The following is an 18,471-nucleotide window of genomic DNA, read 5'->3' on the forward strand; positions in this document are numbered from 1 at the left end:
TTGTCAAGATATTTAAAAAGGATTTTATTTTCATCCCAGTCTTCCATTATCTAGAATTTTATCTAGAATAAAAATTATGGGCTTACCTGATTAAGAAATCATGCAGTCCAACATCAAAATACCTGTTCAAAAAAGACACAGACAAGTAGGTCAGTAAAAGAAATGTACAACAATGGTGGACTTGACCAAAAATACATAATTTACTTTCAGAGCATGGTGTCAATCAATCACTCTCTGACAGTGGTTCTGAGAGTATGACCCCTGGAGTGCGGCCACAGCAGCATTACCTGGGAATGTGCTGGAAATGCAAATTCTAGGGCCCTACGTCAACATACTGATTCAGAAATTCTGGAGGTGGGTTCCAGCAATTAGATTTGACAAGCCCTCCAGGCAATTCTGAGGCCAAACCACTGCTCTATGGCAGCAAAAGTGTCTCAGCAAGTCTACGCTCTCTCTCTCTAGAAAAAAAGGCTGTAAAGGCAGAGTGCGACATTTTGCCAACAGGTGAGCCCTTTTATAACACTAGCCATCTCAGATGTTTCCTCACTCCAGCATAAATGAAATGTTTTACAAGTACAAAACCATGCTGCCCAAAGGTAAGAACAGAGGTGGGAAAGAGTCAGCTCTGTCCTTCCCTGTTCCTTCCAGCCATAGTCCCTGGAGCTTTTTCCCAGAGAGCAACCCTGTCCATAGCTGGGTCTACCCTGGGAGGGAAGAGAGGAGAGGGGCTCCATGCACACGCTGGTGAGCTGGCCACTGTGCTTAGCCTCAAACTGGGCATCCAGTAATTCCTGGGCAGTGGTGGACCCTTTAGAGACAGCTTCCCCTGCCACCACCCAACTGGCTTGGTCCATATGAATGGCATTGCCTTAGTTTCTCTATTTAGCTCATTTATTCCCCCTAAACCTCTGACCACTTAGCCAGTGTCCTTCTCTCCCCTTTGGGTCTGGCTATGAGTAAAAAGACTAGGGGGCTGGAACCATGATGCTGCTGCCCACCACACATGACCATTCCTCCTAACACCTAGATGGTGGTCATTGTTTCCCACCCAACAGCCTGGCCTCCCAGGTTCGATCTGCCCAAGTAAAGCCTGAATTCATTCTGTCCCGACAGACAATGGGCAACAGACACAGAAAATTCACCCTACCCTGGGGTCTGACCACCAAGGCCCTGACTGTCCCTAGCTCCCAGCTTTACCCCTCCCCCATCCCTGGAACATCCAGCATGCCTGGCACCTCACCTCCCCTGACATAGAGCAGATAATTACTGACATTACAGTAGGATGCCTTTGGTACCTCTAAATGGCAAGCTCCGTTTATGTACTCAGAATCTGTTTATATGTCATGGACATAGGGTAGAAGAGAACAGAACAACAAAGCTAAAATATAAGTACCTCATTCACTGTATCACTTACTTGAAGTCATCACATGATTCAAGAAAAATGGAATTCAAGACACATAAATTCCACTTACTCATAAGTCTTCTGAAAAGAGCTCTAAAGGGAGATGTACCTGCAGGGCTAGCTGATTTGTTTCAGTGGCTATTACACTGACCTGAGGAGATGCTAAGTTCTCCCTCCAATCATATTTAACACAGATTAAAAAAAAAAAAAAAAACCATGAAAACCAGAAATTATCCCTCCTCTCAACCAAAACACAGGTTACATTCCTTGGCCACGTAAGTAAATATTCATAGGACGGATAGCAACTGCAAGTTCACCAGGATCTGCAATATGGGAGCTACAAGTATGTTTAGATTAGAACAAAGATTTCAGGTGCTTTTACTCATCCAAAACCTATTCAGCCTTTTCAAAGACATCAGCCACAGAAAGCATCAGATTCTGTTGCAGGAATCATAGCATAAAACAGAAACAGAAAACCACAATATGGTGGGTGGAAAGAGGGAAAGAAGACTCTGAGGGAGTAATAAGAAACCTAATACGACTCACAGAAGGGATTATTTAGAATCTAGAAGGTGGCAACTACTACGTTCGGTCACAATACACAAGCCGTTGCCAGTGAGGCTGGTGCTGGCCTCTCCACTCATCAGCGCAGGAACGAAAGCTCAGGGGCTAAGTAACCTGCAGTGCTCCCAGCTAGCAGAGGACAAATCTTCGAGTCAAACTGGGCCCTAAAAGCCATGAATTGCTTGCTCTTCCCACTAAAAGCACAGGCTCTCACTGCCTCTCATTATTACTAATTGAAAATGACTGTTCTTTTTAAGAACGGGTCCCTTTCCACCTGCCCTGATTCCTGCTTCTTCCCACATGGCTGCCCTGCCCCAGGCAAGTGGAATCATGTCAGGCTCTGAGCTTCAGCTTCTCCATGGGAAAATGGAGATCCTTATTCATGGAAGGTTATGCAAAGCAGGTGAAATACCATAAATACGGGGCTTAGCACAGTGCTTGGTAAACCCCTGAGTACTCAATAAATAGTAATCTCCTTCCCTCCAACTTTGAAGAGTTGTTCTAATGGAAGCCCAATTCCCAAAAACTCAGTAGGAGAAGGAAGCCACACAAAAAGGAAATAGTAGGTCTCACCATGCAGCCCACAGAGAAAGGCCACTTCATCCAGGATGCAGGCAAGACCTGAGCAGTGGCATAAAGGGTGGTACAGCTGGAGAGCTGAGGGACAGGCACGGAGCTCAGGAAACAGGCAGGAGAGCAGGAAGACCAATTATTCCATGGCGGCCTCATCGAGAGCCTTGAAGCTGCATGTGAGAGCTGGAGGGTAGGGGGACATACATGGGAACAGGCTCTGGACACCAGGCAGGGAAGGCATCCTCCTGCCCTGGTTCCGACTGGCATATCAGGAAGAAGGACCAGTACATACCAGCTTCACCTGTCGCCATCGTGTACCCTAAAATTTAGGGCCTAAATACACAGAAGTAAGGAATTATGATGCATGGTGTTTCAAAACATTTCTTCTCGTGCAAATGTGAATGGCCATGGATGGAATTTGGGGCCAGGACAATGAACATCTTTAAGTATCCCGCAATAGGCACACTTAGGTTGGGGGATACTATAATGAGTTACCAGTTACTTGGAAACCAGTGGAATGGAGAAGGTCAAGGAGGGGGATTAGCATCAGAAAACATACCAGGAAAAACATTAAGGGGAAGAAAATGGAACTTCCCCCACATCTTACTCCTTTGCTGTATCAATTGATCTGTGTGGGTATTCATTCATTCACTCAACTGATATTTTGTCAGAGCCTTCAAAGTGCTGGGCCCTGATCTAGCCCTGAGGATGCGGGGGAGTAACATAACGAGGGCCCTGCTTCTCATGGCACTCACAGCCCAGGTGGGAGAGGTGAGCAACCAATAAGCACTTACATAAAGGAGATAACATCAGAGAGCACAGAATGCACATGAGGTGACAGGACAGAGCGGCAGGCCACACGACTGCTCAGGGAAGTCCTCTCTGAGGAGGTGACACCTGGGTTGAGATCCATATGGTCAGAAAGGATGAGCTATGCAAAGACCAGAGGGAGAGGGTTCCAGGCAGCAGGATGACTGGGCAAATCCCTGCGGTGGGAAGAAATGTGGCACTCTGGAGGACAGGAAGAAGGCCAGCAAGGCTGGGACAAGCCAAGGTAGGAAAGAGAGGCAGGGACCAGATCTGAGAAGGCAGTACGTAAGAAGTTTGGACTTCATGTTAACATCAATGGAAAGCACTAATGGGTCTTTAACAGGGGAATGGTATTTTTTCATTTGTTTAAATTTTATTCATTTAGGGGGTGAGGCAGTGGCATGCTTTATGTATCAAAAAGAACACTTGGGTGTCCTGAATAGAAAGGATGGGAACAGAAGCGGGGCGGGGGGCCATGGCCGTCTAGCTGAGAGGTGATGAGGACTCACCCCAGGATGGAAACACTGGAAATGAGGGCAGAGAGACAGGGATGGACTCGGATCGGATTCTGTGGTCAAGTACAAAGACTTGCTCACAGACTCGCGCAGGATGGAGCCAAGGAAGTGAGGCAAGGATGGAAGGGGAAAATAACGTGTGAAATAGCGGACCATCTTGCATCTCACAGTTCCACACCAGGCAACCAAAGGCTCAGCCAGGCCCTGGCTGCTTCTGGAGGCCCCACAGTAACACCTGGTGAGGGGATGACAATATTCTGTGACTGGCTTTACTTGGAGAACAGCTCACCTGCTGGAAGAACTGTAAATCACGGCAACGGTTTGGGGTCTTTTTAATGAATTTATTGTGGCAAAAACCACGTAACACAAAACTTCCACTTGAACCATGTCTTCCATGTACAGCTCAGGGGCATTAAGCACACTCACACTGCTGTGCAACCATCACCACCATCCAGCTCCAAAACTTCTTCAGCCTGCCTCATGTGAAACACGGGGTTTTCTCTTTACCACGGGAAAGCAGAGGTGGGCTCCTTCCAAAGGGCTCAGGGTTGCCCCCTCACATAGGGCTGTGTCTTACACAGATACAGTCTAGAGTATCTTCTCACTTAATTTTCCTGTATAGATGTAAACGGCACCTTAGGAACTACAGTAAAAAGGGAATATGCCTTTCTTTTTTTTATTTTAGAATTGTATGCCAGGCACTGGGCTAGGCCCTCTAGGTATTACCTCTTTTCGCCTTCACCACATGCCAGAGTAGATCCCTGTTTTATAAAGCCCCGTGTTCTTATCCCCTATCACATAGCTAGTAAGCGGCTGAGTCAGGACCTGGCTCAGAGTACCAAACGCCAAAGTCTGTGCTTTTTCACTTTGCCTGCTCAGCCACTGATTCTTCTAACAAATAGTTACCATGTGTCAGGTAGTGGGAATTCAGTAATGCACAACACAGAACCCCTGCTTCAAGGGAAGTGGAGCCTAGGAAAGAGATGCCAGAGTCAATGATAAGTTCAATACAGTGTGATGAACAGCAAATGTTCTAACCCCCAAGAGACTGCCAAGAACCGGAGCCAGTCACCAAGCAGATACTCAATAAATATCTGTTACGTGAACCAAAGTGTGAATGGTGTGCTGTACCAGGACACCCACGATGCCTCCGTCTGCTCTGGCACTTGGCACAGTACACTGCACACAGAAGATGCCCAAGGTAGTTATTTAATATGCCAAGTACCATATGTAAATATATAAAATAAGTACCCACAGCTAGAAATGGGGCTTCTCTCCTGAAATATGATGCCTGTCAAACTGCAGCACAATCCTTATCACCTTCTTGAAAAATAATCTCTCCTAGCTACCAGCCTTCGGTAAACCAGGATTTCCCTAACAGACATGAGAAACAGTGACCTTGCGTGTGTTATTCTTGGTTCCTTCCAGAAATCAAAAATAAGAAGTCTTTTATGTGTGGATGGGATAGAAAAGTTTTTGTTGTCCAAATGTCACCTAGGAGCAGCAGCAGGAGGCAGCTTTCAGCTTGCTCCATGGAGAGGAAGTTTCCAAAAAGCTACAATGTCCTACCTATGGCTGTAAACTTCCCATCACAGGGTGAGTTTGAGCATGGGTTATAAGAATATTTAGAGGAGTGAACCACTGCATAGAAAGCTGGAATGGATGACATTAGTGGGTCCACCTGGCCTCAGGTTTCCAAGTCCCTGCTTTTAGGAACCACCTCAAAGTCTGAACGCGCCCTTGCCCAGCAGCTGCTCTGATGACCGTCAGCACACCCGCAAACTGGGCCTGCGCTGAGGGTCCCATGGCAGCCCCAAAGGCTTAGTTATTACCACCCTGATCACTGTGCTTGTAGAGCCTCCCAGGCCACTGGAATTGGGCTTGTTGCCCCTGACACAGTGCTTCACATGGGTTTACCCCTGCAGCAGCCCCCGCTTTGGCAGGGGAGGGCCAGCCCCACACAGCACATCCATGGCAGGACTCAGAGCAGATCCCACACATGGTATGAGGATGTGCTCTGCCCTGCTAGGCTGCCTGCCTCCCAGGCTCCCGGTTCTTCCTCCGAGGCTCGTCCACTCTTTGGGAGCTGGGGATACAAACAGCAAGGAGCCATGGCCAGAAGCGGCCAATGCCATCTCACTGGGGAGGTATGGTTTAGAGCCATGGCTGTTAGGGCCACGTGGCAGGCCATATGCAGGGCAGCGTTTGTATGAAGTACCATGGTTAGGTCTCAGTCCTTGCTCTAAGTCTTCAATCTATAATCCTCACTGTCTCCTCTGCAGCTGTGGTCACCCGGCAAGCGGGCCACCAGGGTTAAGCTCTCCCATTCCCGCCTGCGAAGTGTGAAAACTGACTTTGACAGTTGGAGGTAAAACCGAGTCCAATGACTAAGAGAATAAAGTTTATCCCCAGACTCAAGAAGCCCTGATCACTTCTGGCTGGGCTACCTAGCTTCATTTCAGAGAATGGAAAAGACCTTCAAGTCTGTCTGCACTGACCTCCTTCCTCACTTGACAGACTAGGAAACGGGATGAAAAGATGAGGTCATCTGAAACAGAGCTCCACAACCAGTGCCAAAGCTGCGGCCAGTAGTTCCCGAGACCCTACTTTATCATTCAGTGTGTCCCCACACAGCCTCCTCCTAGTCTCCACTGGCATTTTTTGGAGAATGCCCTAGACTGGCAACAGGCTTCCTGACGACATTGCGTGATAAGTGGCACCATGTTATACCATGTCCGTCTCTATTGGTGGAAGTCACACGAAGGCTCTGCAGAAGCCCTCACTCTCTTATGCTCTCTCCACTGCCTGGGCCTGTCTGGACCTAACCTGCATATCGACTTGAGATTCAGAGCCTGCTGACAGTCAAGAATAAAAAGTGATGGTGGGGGTTATCTACAACAGCCAAATTATGGAAACAGCCCAAGAGTCCAACCATCGACTGATGAATGCATAAGGAAGATGTGGTGTAGATATACAATGGATTATCACTCTGCCATAAAAAAAGAATGAAATCTTGCCATTTGCAACAACATGGATGATCTAGAGTATTATGCTGAATGAAATAAATCAGTCAGAGAAAATAAATACTATGTGGAATTTAAGAAACAAAACAAATGAGCAAAAGTGGCAGGGTGGGGGGAGAGAGAGAGAAGCAAACCAAGAAACAGATTCTTAACTATGGAGAACAAACTGATGGTTACCAGAGAGGGGGTGGGTGGGGGGTTGGGGAAATCAGTGATGGGGATGAAGGAGGACACTTGCTGTGATGAGCCCTGGGTGATGTATGGAGATGTTGAATCACTATATTGTCCATCTGGAACTAATATTACACTGTATGTTAACTAACTGGAATTTGAACAAAAACTTTTTAAAAAGTGATGCTGGGGGACCAGGGAAAAGTAAAAGTGAACTTGGGCCAGTAAGACCCCAGTTGGCAGCCAAAGCACATTTGGTAAAATACCAAAGTCTGATGGGAAAGTAGAAAGTAAGAACCGCAGCCCATGAAGACAAATTCTAAAAGGCGACAGTAAAACAACAACAACAACAACAACAAAAAACAAAAAAACGGTACTGGGTCTTCACAGGACATGCTCTTCACTGCATCAGAAAGTATGTCTGACATCAGATTATTAGGGAGCCAATTCTGGGAAAACAGGCCAAAAGCCTGGACATCTGGGCATTTCACAATGTTGGAGAAAGAACAAGAGAGAAGGTGCCAGTTCCAGGCATAAACAGCTCAGGAATGAAGAGCTTTAGGGCAGAAACCACATCTCCCAAGATGTAGAATTAGAAATTCAAGGTCTGAGCTCCGGTTATCTCACTTAATAACATCTGACTGCGGGCAGAAAAATCACCTCTCCACATCTCAGGGTTTATAACTGTGGCACAGAGATAATACCCACAGCACAAAAAGGAACAAATATAGTGGGTGCAAGGGGTTCATAAACCTTCTGCAAATGTTCAAGAGTCTTTTCTTTCCTCCTCAGACTTTGTGAAGTTCCTAGAGGCTCTTTCCCAAACTGCTTCAATGCCATATGCATTCGTTCATCCAGCAAATATTTATTGAGCACCTTCTAGATTCTGAAGAGCACCTTCAGACCCTGCAAGAGATGACTGGGATACGAGCGTGAACACGACAGCTGAGTACCTATCCTCGTGTGTATTCCAGAAACAACTCCTTTATCTGATAGGTGATTTGAAAGTGTTTTGTCTCAATCTGTATCTTGTTCTTTCTTAAAAGTACCTCTCAAAGCACAAAAGTTTTAAATTTATAAAAATCCATCCATCAGGGTTTTTTTTTTTTTCCAATGGTGGATCATGTATTAGTATCTTTATGTAAAACATCTTTGCCTATGCTTATCTAAGCAAATGTCCCATGTCCCTGATATCTCCCTGCTGATCCTCCCACCCAGGCTGCCTTTGACAACCCAACTACCGAATTATCTTCAAATGCAGAGTAATATCTGACTTTTGCCTTTTATTCCCCCTTCAGGAAAAGATTATGCAGAGACATGGGCCTCAGCTTCCATTTATAAAGTAAACTGGGCCCAAGACACCCAGTGCTTCAGGAACCACAATAAAGTAGGTCGGGCCTCGAAAGGCTGGAGACTGGAACTGGGCAACAAGTCAACATTCACCCAAAACATGCTAGCAGGTCACAAAAGTTTAACACAAAGCAAACGTTAACACAATCTTAAAAGCCAATAATGTCTTCTCTGTACATAGATTTTTCCAGCCAATCCTGTTATTAAAATCTCATTAGAAAGTACAGCTTTTCTCTTGTAGATACGACATTACCATGAGAGGTCCTTCAAGATACGTGTTTGATGAAGCTGCCCACTGTGATTTGAAAAACTGCCATCACATGATCATGTCAATGATCTAGCTTTGCCCCTTGGAGTCATCAAACATTTGGTTCTTCCACTGTCAGTAATCCAAGGCCAACCAAGTTGAAAATACAGATATGAAACTCAAGTGTGTTTAACTGGGGTGAGGTACACAGGTTTTTCCTTCTTTTTAATAGGGAAATAAAAGATTCTTTACTATAGCTGGAATTCAAAAATAATGGTCATTAACATCTATAAGTGATACTTAATAACAAATTTTAAAAGAAATTCAGTATTAGTCTCGTTCTCACTAAATTATATCCTTTCCCTCCTGTTTTAGTTTCATATCTGATATATATCAGAGCCTTGATAAGAATGCCTCTCTGGTATTTACCCCTTACTTGACCATCTAGAATATAATCAGATTCCAGAGTTTAAAACAACCACATCCCCAAATCTTTGCAGCCTCTCCTGTACTCACGAATTACTAGCAAATCTTCTTAGTTTCTCCTTGGACGTCTCTTTCACCTAGATGGCTCCAGTTAATCAAAGTGAATATGACTATTTTTCCTTCTATAATTTTCTATCAAGTTCTCTTTATGGAAATCCAAAGAACAAAATAAAGGCAGCCATACAGCAACAATCTGTCAGTAGGAGAATAACCCACATCACAATCTAGCAGAGGCAGGAACAGAGACACGGGGACAGAGCTCTGCAGGGCTGGGTCGTGGTGTGAGGCTTGATGCTGGAAGCAGCCTAACATGAATGCTCTTCCTGGGACTGCACGGGACAAGCTGCATGAGTGTGATCAGCACAGCAGAGGCAGCAGGGAAATCGAATCATCTCAAATCAAGAGATCTCAGGGCAGAGAGCTTACACACACACAAGCTCTTGGCTTTTCATAAACCACCATGTAAACATTTGCCTTTGTTTTCCGTAGTTTTAATATCAGAGCCAGGTTGGGAGCCCACACCTAGAGCAACTTCTCCAGAAGTCCTCCATTCAGACAGCATTCCAGACAGAGAAGAAGTCCTTTCATGCAGCTGACTGATGAGCTGCTGGGTCTACCAGGAATCTGGCCTTCAGGGATGTGTGGGCTGGAACCTAAAGAGATCTTCAAAGTTCTCTAGCTTGCAGTCCTCAACCTGCTCACTCAAGCTGTCAGTGGTCAGCATCTGTGTTACTAAAATTAAGCGCCTCTCCCTTTGGATGTTACCAAAAGTGACATGGACTTCAAAGGCAAAAGAGTTCTTACTTCAAAAAATGGGAATTACATTGTAAATTATCTCCAACAATTTAAAGTTCACAGATTTCAAGGAAAATTAAAATAGACTATCTTTAATGAAATCACCAAGGAAAAGTAGCATCGTATGCATACTGAACCACAAACCTGTTCATCTGAAGATAAACCCTTTCAAGAGAATAAGGAATTTAATTCCCTCCTCTCCCAACAAATACTCATCAAGCCTCTACCTCAGACCAGATACTGCCAGGTGCTGTGAAGAGTCTCTGCTTGCAAGCGCGTACGCTTAAGGAAACAACTGCTACGTAAACTACAAACTACAGTAAGGCAAGCATGCTAGGGGAGCATGTCTTCAAGAACAAAAGGGCTTCTATCCTTGGGAGCCTGCTGAGAGTGACAGTCCTCCAGTTGTCCCCTAGCAGATGAGGAAAAGCCCTCAGTCACAAGTTCTTAACTGGTCAGAAGAGACCAAAGGCCCCAGGGCTGACGAGAATGAGCACCCCCAAGCACAAAGAGTAAACACCACAGCAGAAGGCTCCCAATTATTTGGTAGCACTCACTTCATCCCAAGAAACTACTCCATTCTGAAACTCCCACAGTTTTAAGTTAAGAGCCAGTGGCCATATGTTTCTACTTAGTGTTGTGCTTTCTATTGGCCTCTTAACTGTTTAACTAGAAACTTCAAGATGGCTTAGAGCCTATTAGTACCTCAAAGACCGTATGTTCTTTTTCAGTCACTTATGCATGTAAAAAACAAAATAAAGTAAAATTTAAAATAAAAAATAAAATAACATGCCAGCTAGGAGAGCTAAAGTATATTTATTTTTCACAGCAATGTATATCAAATTATTTAAAAAGTCCTAGCGGGGTACCTGGGTGGCTCAGTGGGTTAAACCTCTGCCTTTGGCTTGGGTCATGGTCTCAGGGTCCTGGGATCTAGTCCCACGTCAGGCTCTCTGTTCAGTGGGGAGCCTGCTTCCACCTCTCTCTCTCTCTGCCTGCCTCTCTGCCTACTTGTGATCTCTCTCTGTCAAATAAATAAATAAAATCTTGAAAAAAAAAAAAAGTCCTATCGGACTATTTAATCTATTCTCTAAGATTCCTTTAAGTAAGGCACACCTTTATACATGTAATAATCCCTCTTCCCAAAACATAAAACTTTCTGTTTACCCCATTTATCTACAGGTAGAATTTTCCACAAGATCATTACCCACACCACATTCATGTGCCAATAAGCAAGTAGGAAAAAAAGGCAGAACATATAACTACTATCACAAAACCATATCTACAGAAACCTGGCCACAGGTTTGAAGTGGGAGCTCACACACAGGAGCTGTACTTGTCAGACAAGTAAAAGATACAAAACTACAGCAATCAGACAGGGGAGCTATGAAAGGACCCTGGTGCAGGATCATTTTATTTAGGGACAAGCAGTCCCACACAGCCCATTTAGACTTCAGTTGGATTGTTTCACTGTAAAACTCACTGGTGTGAACACTCACGATCTGAAAGTCAGCGGAACTCAGCCATGGGAGCAGAAGAGGATCAACAGCAGAGCTTCTGCAACAGGCTTCTGCCAGCTCACGGACACCTCCGCCCCAGAGAGCAGTATCTCTTTAACATCTTTTTCTACATGACCCACATTAACAAACGTATTTCATAGCTCAACCCAGCACTCACAGAGATAGAGAGGTTGTGGTAGCCAGGCTCCAGGAGGGCCCTCAGTGGTCCCCACCTCTGACATTCATACCTATGTGTGGTCCCCTCATACCAGGATCCGTCTATGTGAAATCATGGCAGAAGTGACAACGAGTCACTGCTGAGACTAGGTCATAAAAGAGACTATGGCTTCGGTCTTGGGGATACTCTCTAGTTCTCTTTCTCCAATCATGTACTCTGGTGAAGGACAGCTGTGACATCATGAGTAGCCCTAAGAAAAGATCCCTGTGGCCAGGAGCTGAGACGCCTAACAACAGCCACAGGAGTGACCTGCAAACAGGTCCCAGTGACTACAACCCTGAGCCTGCCTTCAACCTGAGGCAAACCAACCAGTGAGGCAGCCCCTGACCCCCAGAAATGATAGAGGCTTACTGTTTTCAACTGCTAAGTTTTGGGGCAACCATTACACAGAAACAAATAACTACTACAGGTATATAAGTGAAAGAAAAAGTTTCTAGAAGTCTATCTTACTTTTACTCTGAGCAATTCATAGTGATATTTCTATTCTGCTCCATTTTTCAGAAAGCTGTTTGCAACCCACGAAACTGAGTATGACCTACCAACTAACTGGTCATAACCTAAGTGATTCAAGAGACACTTACAATACACCAATTATCTTGAGTCCGGTGTATACATATACACATATATGCAGACATATACAGACTTGTGAATATGCATTTATATAGATAGATAGAATGTGTACTAACAAACCATATCTATAGCTATTATTTCAACTGATTTCTCACAATAACTCAGAGTGAGATAAGAATTAAAATCCCCACTTTCCAGAGGAGTAAAATATGATGCTCAAAAAAGGCTATTTAATTTGCCTGAAGTCTAAGAGGTAAGAACAACAGAACTGGGCCCAGCACACGGGCCTTCAAACTGCTGGTATTTCCCCAGATGCAATTCATTATATGAATCTCTCATTATATACCTATGTAAAGATATATGTATATTAAATATTTGCTGCACACTTATCTTAATACAAATATGTGTAACAGAGGACATTTTAAGTTTGTAATCCGTTCTGTAAATATCCTCCTGGACTTGTGTTCAGTCATACAGGACATCACTCCCTCCTGATTTCCCTCAGACCTCATGGGCTGCTCCTTCTCAGATGTCTTTGCTGATTCCAAACTGTCACTGTCAAAGAGTCAGGGCTCCTTCTTCCTGGATCCTCTTCTCTACACACTCATGGTTGTCTCACTACCTCGTTTTAAATGCTATCTATAAGCTTAAAACTCCCAAATTGGCATTTCCAATTCAGACCTCTCTCCTGTACTCCGGATCCATGTATCTCCTTGCCTTTTAAAATATCTCCACTTGGATGCCTAAGAGAAATTTCGAACTTAGCACATCCGAAAGTAAACTTCTGATGATCCCCTTGCACCCGCTCCTCCCATAGCCTCCCCTGTCGTTGATGGCAACCCCATGCTTCCAACCGCTCGCTCAGGCCAAAAACACTGCAGTCATCCTAGACAGTGACCTCATGAATCAACAGAACTGTGAGACAAAACAAACAAACAAACCAAGCGTAGCATCTGTCTGCTTTAGCAGAGGAACAAAAGAATTAATAATGTGTCTTTGTGCTCACTAGACCATACCCAGAGGGTTATTCTCAATTTCAAGTGCCTACTTGAGAGACTGGCAGAGAGGAGCAAACTTAGAGGATACCAATCAGGATGAGGAGGGGATGGCACTGGGAACCTGAAAAAATTAATATGGATAAGTGATGGATCAGAAAACATGATGGAGTGATTATATGTTCAGGTAGATTTAGCACAATTGTGATTATGACCAAATGGACATGGGAGGTTTCCTGTCACTAGATTACACCACCTCAGTGATCATCATCCTCCCATCTGTCCATGAGCACACAGTATGTAGACAGCAAGTATGTAGAAATGACCGAGATATAACCCCTTTTTCACAGAAGCAGGGAAAGACCTACTATACTGTGTGATAAATGTCAGGATAGAAGGAAGAATGGGAGCTCTGGGAGCATGTACCATACAGAGTGACATCTGGGTAGGCTGCTCAGAGTAAAGCAGCTCTGGTCTGAGCTTTGAAGGTCGAGGAAGAGTTAACCAGAGGATGTAGTAGGTGAGTGGATACAGATAGAGAGAGAGAAAGAGAGAACATTCCAGGCAGAGGAAACCATTTATAAGAAACAGACAAAAGGAGATGATATGTCCCATTAAGAGAATGAAGGCAGGAACAGTATCTGCAAATACTTTGGTATGACATAGGGCAGGGTAGAGGGGCAGAGGCAAACAGAAAGCAGAAAATAAAATAATAATATGAATGTTTCGTACTAGAACGTATTTGATCGTCACAACAACCCTGTCAGGATTGTACTATCATCATCACCTTCTCCATTTCATAGTTCAGACAGCTGAAGCCCAACGATGCAAATAATTTGACTGAGGACTCTCAGTTGGAAGTGGCTGAGGCGACACCCTAAACCGGAAGTATGGCTCCAAGCTTGCAGTGGTAAGCCCTGCCTTCGTACTGCCTCTGTGAACAGGCCAGTCCATCACAAGACTTCAGAGTTTTTCCTAAGGGCACCGGGGATAGGTCATTACACATTTTTAAGCAAAGGAAGGACTGGATAGAGATTTGCCTTCCAGAAAGATCCACTCTTGCCTAAAAGAAAAGAGGAAGAAGGGGCAAGAATACAGTGGGGAGCCCCATTCTGGGAGATGGGGGTGGTACTGCTCTCATCAGCCGGAACCAGGCTTGAGTCCTACGAACTAAGCTCACAGAGGGCTTAGCACATAAAGAAATCTCTGCGCCTTTCCATTTCTTCCTACTTTCTATCAAGCACTATATTTAACCTCATAACAATGGTGACTTTGGGCAGGATTTATGAGATGGCTGCATAATGAAGAAGCTTAAACACATAATGTCTGCTTCAATGTTTTCTATATGGAGCATTTTTTTTTCTTTTTTTTCTTTCTTTTTTTTTTTTTTTTTTTTTCTTTTTTGCCCGGTGCTCTTTACAATGCACTATTTCTGTCTTCTGGTGTGAAAAAATTTTTTTGTAATTTCATATTTTAAGTATTTTTCTAGGTTGAAAGTAAAATTCTCTATGATGGAATATTTTTCTTAGACGAGTTCTCCATAATCTTTCTCTGAATTTACCCTTGACAAAAATTAAGACATGACATTTAAAATGCCATAGACCTCCTTTAAATTTCTGGTGTAATGCCACCATCAGATCAGAGGGTCCCTGTTTCATTCCCTTTGTAAGAACATTAGTTCTAAGTAAGAGTCTCATTAAAGATTTTGCCTAAGGTCATGCAGAGATGTCAAACCTGGGAAATTTTCTGAAGTGTTTGATTTGGCTGAAATACCACCTCTTGGGTGAATGTGAAAATTTTTAGGTTTGGTATTTGAGTTTCTTTGTCCTCATCTGGGGGCACTCCCCTAGAGAGTTCTCCGGAGAATCAAGTCTATGAAAGAGTGTTTCAACTCCAACTGGAGATACCCACGGATATCAGTAGAGACATGCTTCCATTCATTTTAACTTGTGGTCATTATATCTGGCGCAGTGCCTGATGATGACTGTAATTTCTCAGAGATGCTCAGAGATGCCTTTTCTTCCTTTCAAATATGTGAAAGGCCAAAATCTGACCCTGGTTTAACACGTTTTTCTTTCTCCTCTCTCCTACACCATTACTTGGTCCACCACTCCATTCAAAATAACTTGAAGGCCTATTGTAGCCTACATGCCTGGAGTCCAGACCCTTCATCAGACATCAGGAAGCAAAGCTCAAATACCAAATCTGGGCTGATTCGGGGGCCACAGTACTCGTTACCAGATCTCAAAATGATGTGTTTCAGTGACATAGTGGACTTTTTGTAGGTTACTGTTCTTACTAAAATGGACTCATAATGTTCTTTGCTTCCTTTTACATCTCAGAAGTTTGTAGAGGCCCTGTGTTAGGATATGGAAAAATCCTTAAGGACTATGCCCCCTACCGAAGTAACAGTGAGTGATGTTAATGGTCTTCTCCACTATAGAACTCTGGGAACAAAGACTTAGAAGTGACATGGGAGGAGCATCCATAACTTCCTGTTGAGCCCCTCTTTAATGAAGGGCAAGCATCCAAGAGGTGTGTGCTATGGTTCATATGGTCATAGGAAGTTTTCCTGGATTTACAGATTATCAGCATGCATGCAGCCTGACCTATAATTTCAGCTTTACAAGCTCCACATACAAAATGGAAACACAGGAGTTGACAGTTACCAAGACTACACTGAATGTCAGTTGCTATGGAGTAGAGAAAGAACATTGCAGAAAGAGGCCCTGGTCAATAGAAACTGAGAAAACACTTGGGGGAGGCTAAAAGACAAAATAATGACATGGGGACAGTTGGAAATACTGTGAGTCATGGAGCACAAAATAAGATTCTCCAATTAGGCCTGCTTCTCTCTCAGGATGCCTTTAATCGGTGTTTCCTCAACATTTATGTGTTTAATTATATAGAGCAATTATGAAGTTAAACCAACAGCCTCTTAGAGTGACTTTTCAGTCACTCCTCCTAAAGAATCCCAGTTCAGTTAGCCCTGGCCCTTGGTTTACTTCCCTCTCTTCTTTCACTCCCTGCCTTCTGCTTCGCTAATCCCCTACTTCCCACTCAGCCTTTCAAAGCCAGAGGAACACCAATCACCAGCAATAACACAACCTTTTTCAAACCATCACATTTTAAATAACCTACACAGCACTTAAATCCAGTTGTACCAAAAGGAAATGATATCAAACTGGTGACTTTTTTAAATCAAAGAGATGGAATCTTAAAAGAACAAGCACTGGTGGAAAACCCACTACGTAGGATTTTTCAGTTGACAAAATTTGTCATAAACCATGCAGGAGAGCCTGGCTTCTATTGTCCAATTTTAGTATGGAAATTTCTTTTTTCTCTTATACCAAACTTGATAATGGAATTCCTCCAAGACCCTATTTTGTCTTATTTGCTATCTGTAATTGCTTTTTACTTTATTTATTTCATTCATTCATTGAGCAAATAATAACTGAACATCTACCATGTACTAGGCATTGTTTTGGCTCTCACAATACACCAATGAGTAACAGACAAACATGATCCATTCCAACAGGGAGAGAAAGAAACAATTAAAAATTCACATTATCAGTAAGCAGAACCATACAGTATGTTAGGGGAGGGGAAGTAATAGAGGAAAAAGAAAAAGTAGAGCAGGGTAAGAGGGATGGGTGGCATGTGGGGTACAACTTTTAACACAATAGTTAGGGTAAGCCTCATTTTGGAGGTGACAACTGAGTCAAGACTTGAAAGAAGAATCTGGGATGCCCGCGTGTGATAGAAGGGCATTCACCCAGAAGAAAGGAAGGAAGAGCCAGATGACCTTCACACATATGTCCCTTCTGTATTATGAACCTACAGTGTAGATCTGTCGGCTTCTGCAGCAGCCCTGATCTCTATTCCTGACCACTCACTATCCATTCACTATCTATGGCTCAGGTCTTAGCACAGTGAAACACACAAGCTTCCTAACTGTCAAAATGAATGTAGAAGAAGACAGGGCTCTGTGGCAACCACCAGGAACCTCCCTTCGAACACTCCTGATCCTTGTCCTTTAACTGGAAGAAACTCAAATAGATGACATGTGGCTCTGCAGGAAACGGTTTGTCCTCTTCCATTGCTGAAAAGCCCTCCTGGTTGCTTTTCATTACTTTTAACTATTAACTAATTCTGGGCATAGCATCCCTTACCACATCCTCAAAGCTACATAACTCCCTTTGTTCTCTCCCTTGGCCCCGGGTCCTTCCCTCTCCCCACAAAGCTTCTGCTTTGCCATCAGAGCTAACCTTCCGGCTACTCCCCAGCCACCAAGCTGCACGGCACTGCAGCCCCGTTCCCTTCCATCCTCTCCCACCCCATACTCCTCTGCACCAAGATATGGACTTCTGGGGAGTGAAACTTGGAAAATTACATCACAGGTATGAAGAACAGCCTGTGAAAACAACAAATAACGATATGGCTTTGGGTTAAGAGAGACTGGGGACTTCATTATTCCTCTTTTTCACATCGTGCAGAGGCGGACTTCTCCCTTCTTGCTGAAGAAGCTTTCAAACTATGGTATAATCAGCAAATCAAGCTCTCCTTTAGGCCAGCAGCCTGTGCAGGGTTTAATGACATGGGGGAGGGAACACTGACTGCCTGTGGCCAAAGCCTACAGGAAGACAACCAAGAGGCTTGACCCGAGACAGCGATTCCCAAGCTGAATGATCTTGACTCTTGAGTTTGTAGAACTCTTAACTTTCTAAATATACAAACCATAGAAAAGTACTGTTATAAATGAATTACAAATACTGGGGGCAAATCCCCTGGAGTTAATAATCTCAGTAGTCGGTGTGATTGTATAGGAAACACTGTTCTTGCCCCATAAGGAAAGTCTGGGTGCAGACCCTGACTGTCCATTCAAATGGACACACACCCAGGGCTGCAGATAGTGAGAGTACTTACCAAAGCAGCCAGTCTCTTGATAAAAGCTCTAATTATTAATGTGAATAGCACTTTTAACATCTCCAGAACAATCCTTCAAAATGAGTGAAGAAGAACTGAGAAACTGATTGGAGTGGCTTCCTTATGGGTAAGCATTAACTTCATATAGTCTTAGGAAGAACTCAGAAATTTGGTCTTTAACAGGCTATTACAGAAATTCATTTCCTTTATTGGGATATTACTTTGCACCTACACATCTCTATGTTATAGCTAGCAAATGCATTAATTAACATCCTGATTAGACTTCTATCACTAGGGATAATTTGGG

General features: G+C 43.9%; 1 protein-coding gene and 1 long non-coding RNA gene across 3 annotated transcripts in view; one reads left to right on the forward strand and one right to left on the reverse strand.

Moving 5' to 3' along the window:
* Positions 1-18,471, reverse strand: part of HHAT (hedgehog acyltransferase) — a 320,626-nt gene that overhangs the window by 152,475 nt on the left and 149,680 nt on the right. For both annotated transcript variants that reach the window (XM_032878104.1, XM_032878103.1), the window contains exon 9: positions 87-122. In XM_032878104.1, the coding sequence (XP_032733995.1) occupies positions 87-122 (36 nt within the window). The remainder of the gene's footprint in view (positions 1-86; positions 123-18,471) is intronic.
* LOC116879710 lies at positions 13,527-17,541 on the forward strand. Its single transcript, XR_004385091.1, has 3 exons — positions 13,527-13,758; positions 15,581-15,649; positions 17,500-17,541. It is a non-coding gene; the product is annotated as an uncharacterized LOC116879710 (long non-coding RNA).

Source organism: Lontra canadensis, unplaced genomic scaffold (genome assembly GCF_010015895.1).
Source record: "Lontra canadensis isolate GAN:19392208 unplaced genomic scaffold, GSC_riverotter_1.0 scaffold63, whole genome shotgun sequence".
Taxonomy (NCBI): Eukaryota; Metazoa; Chordata; class Mammalia; order Carnivora; family Mustelidae; genus Lontra; species Lontra canadensis.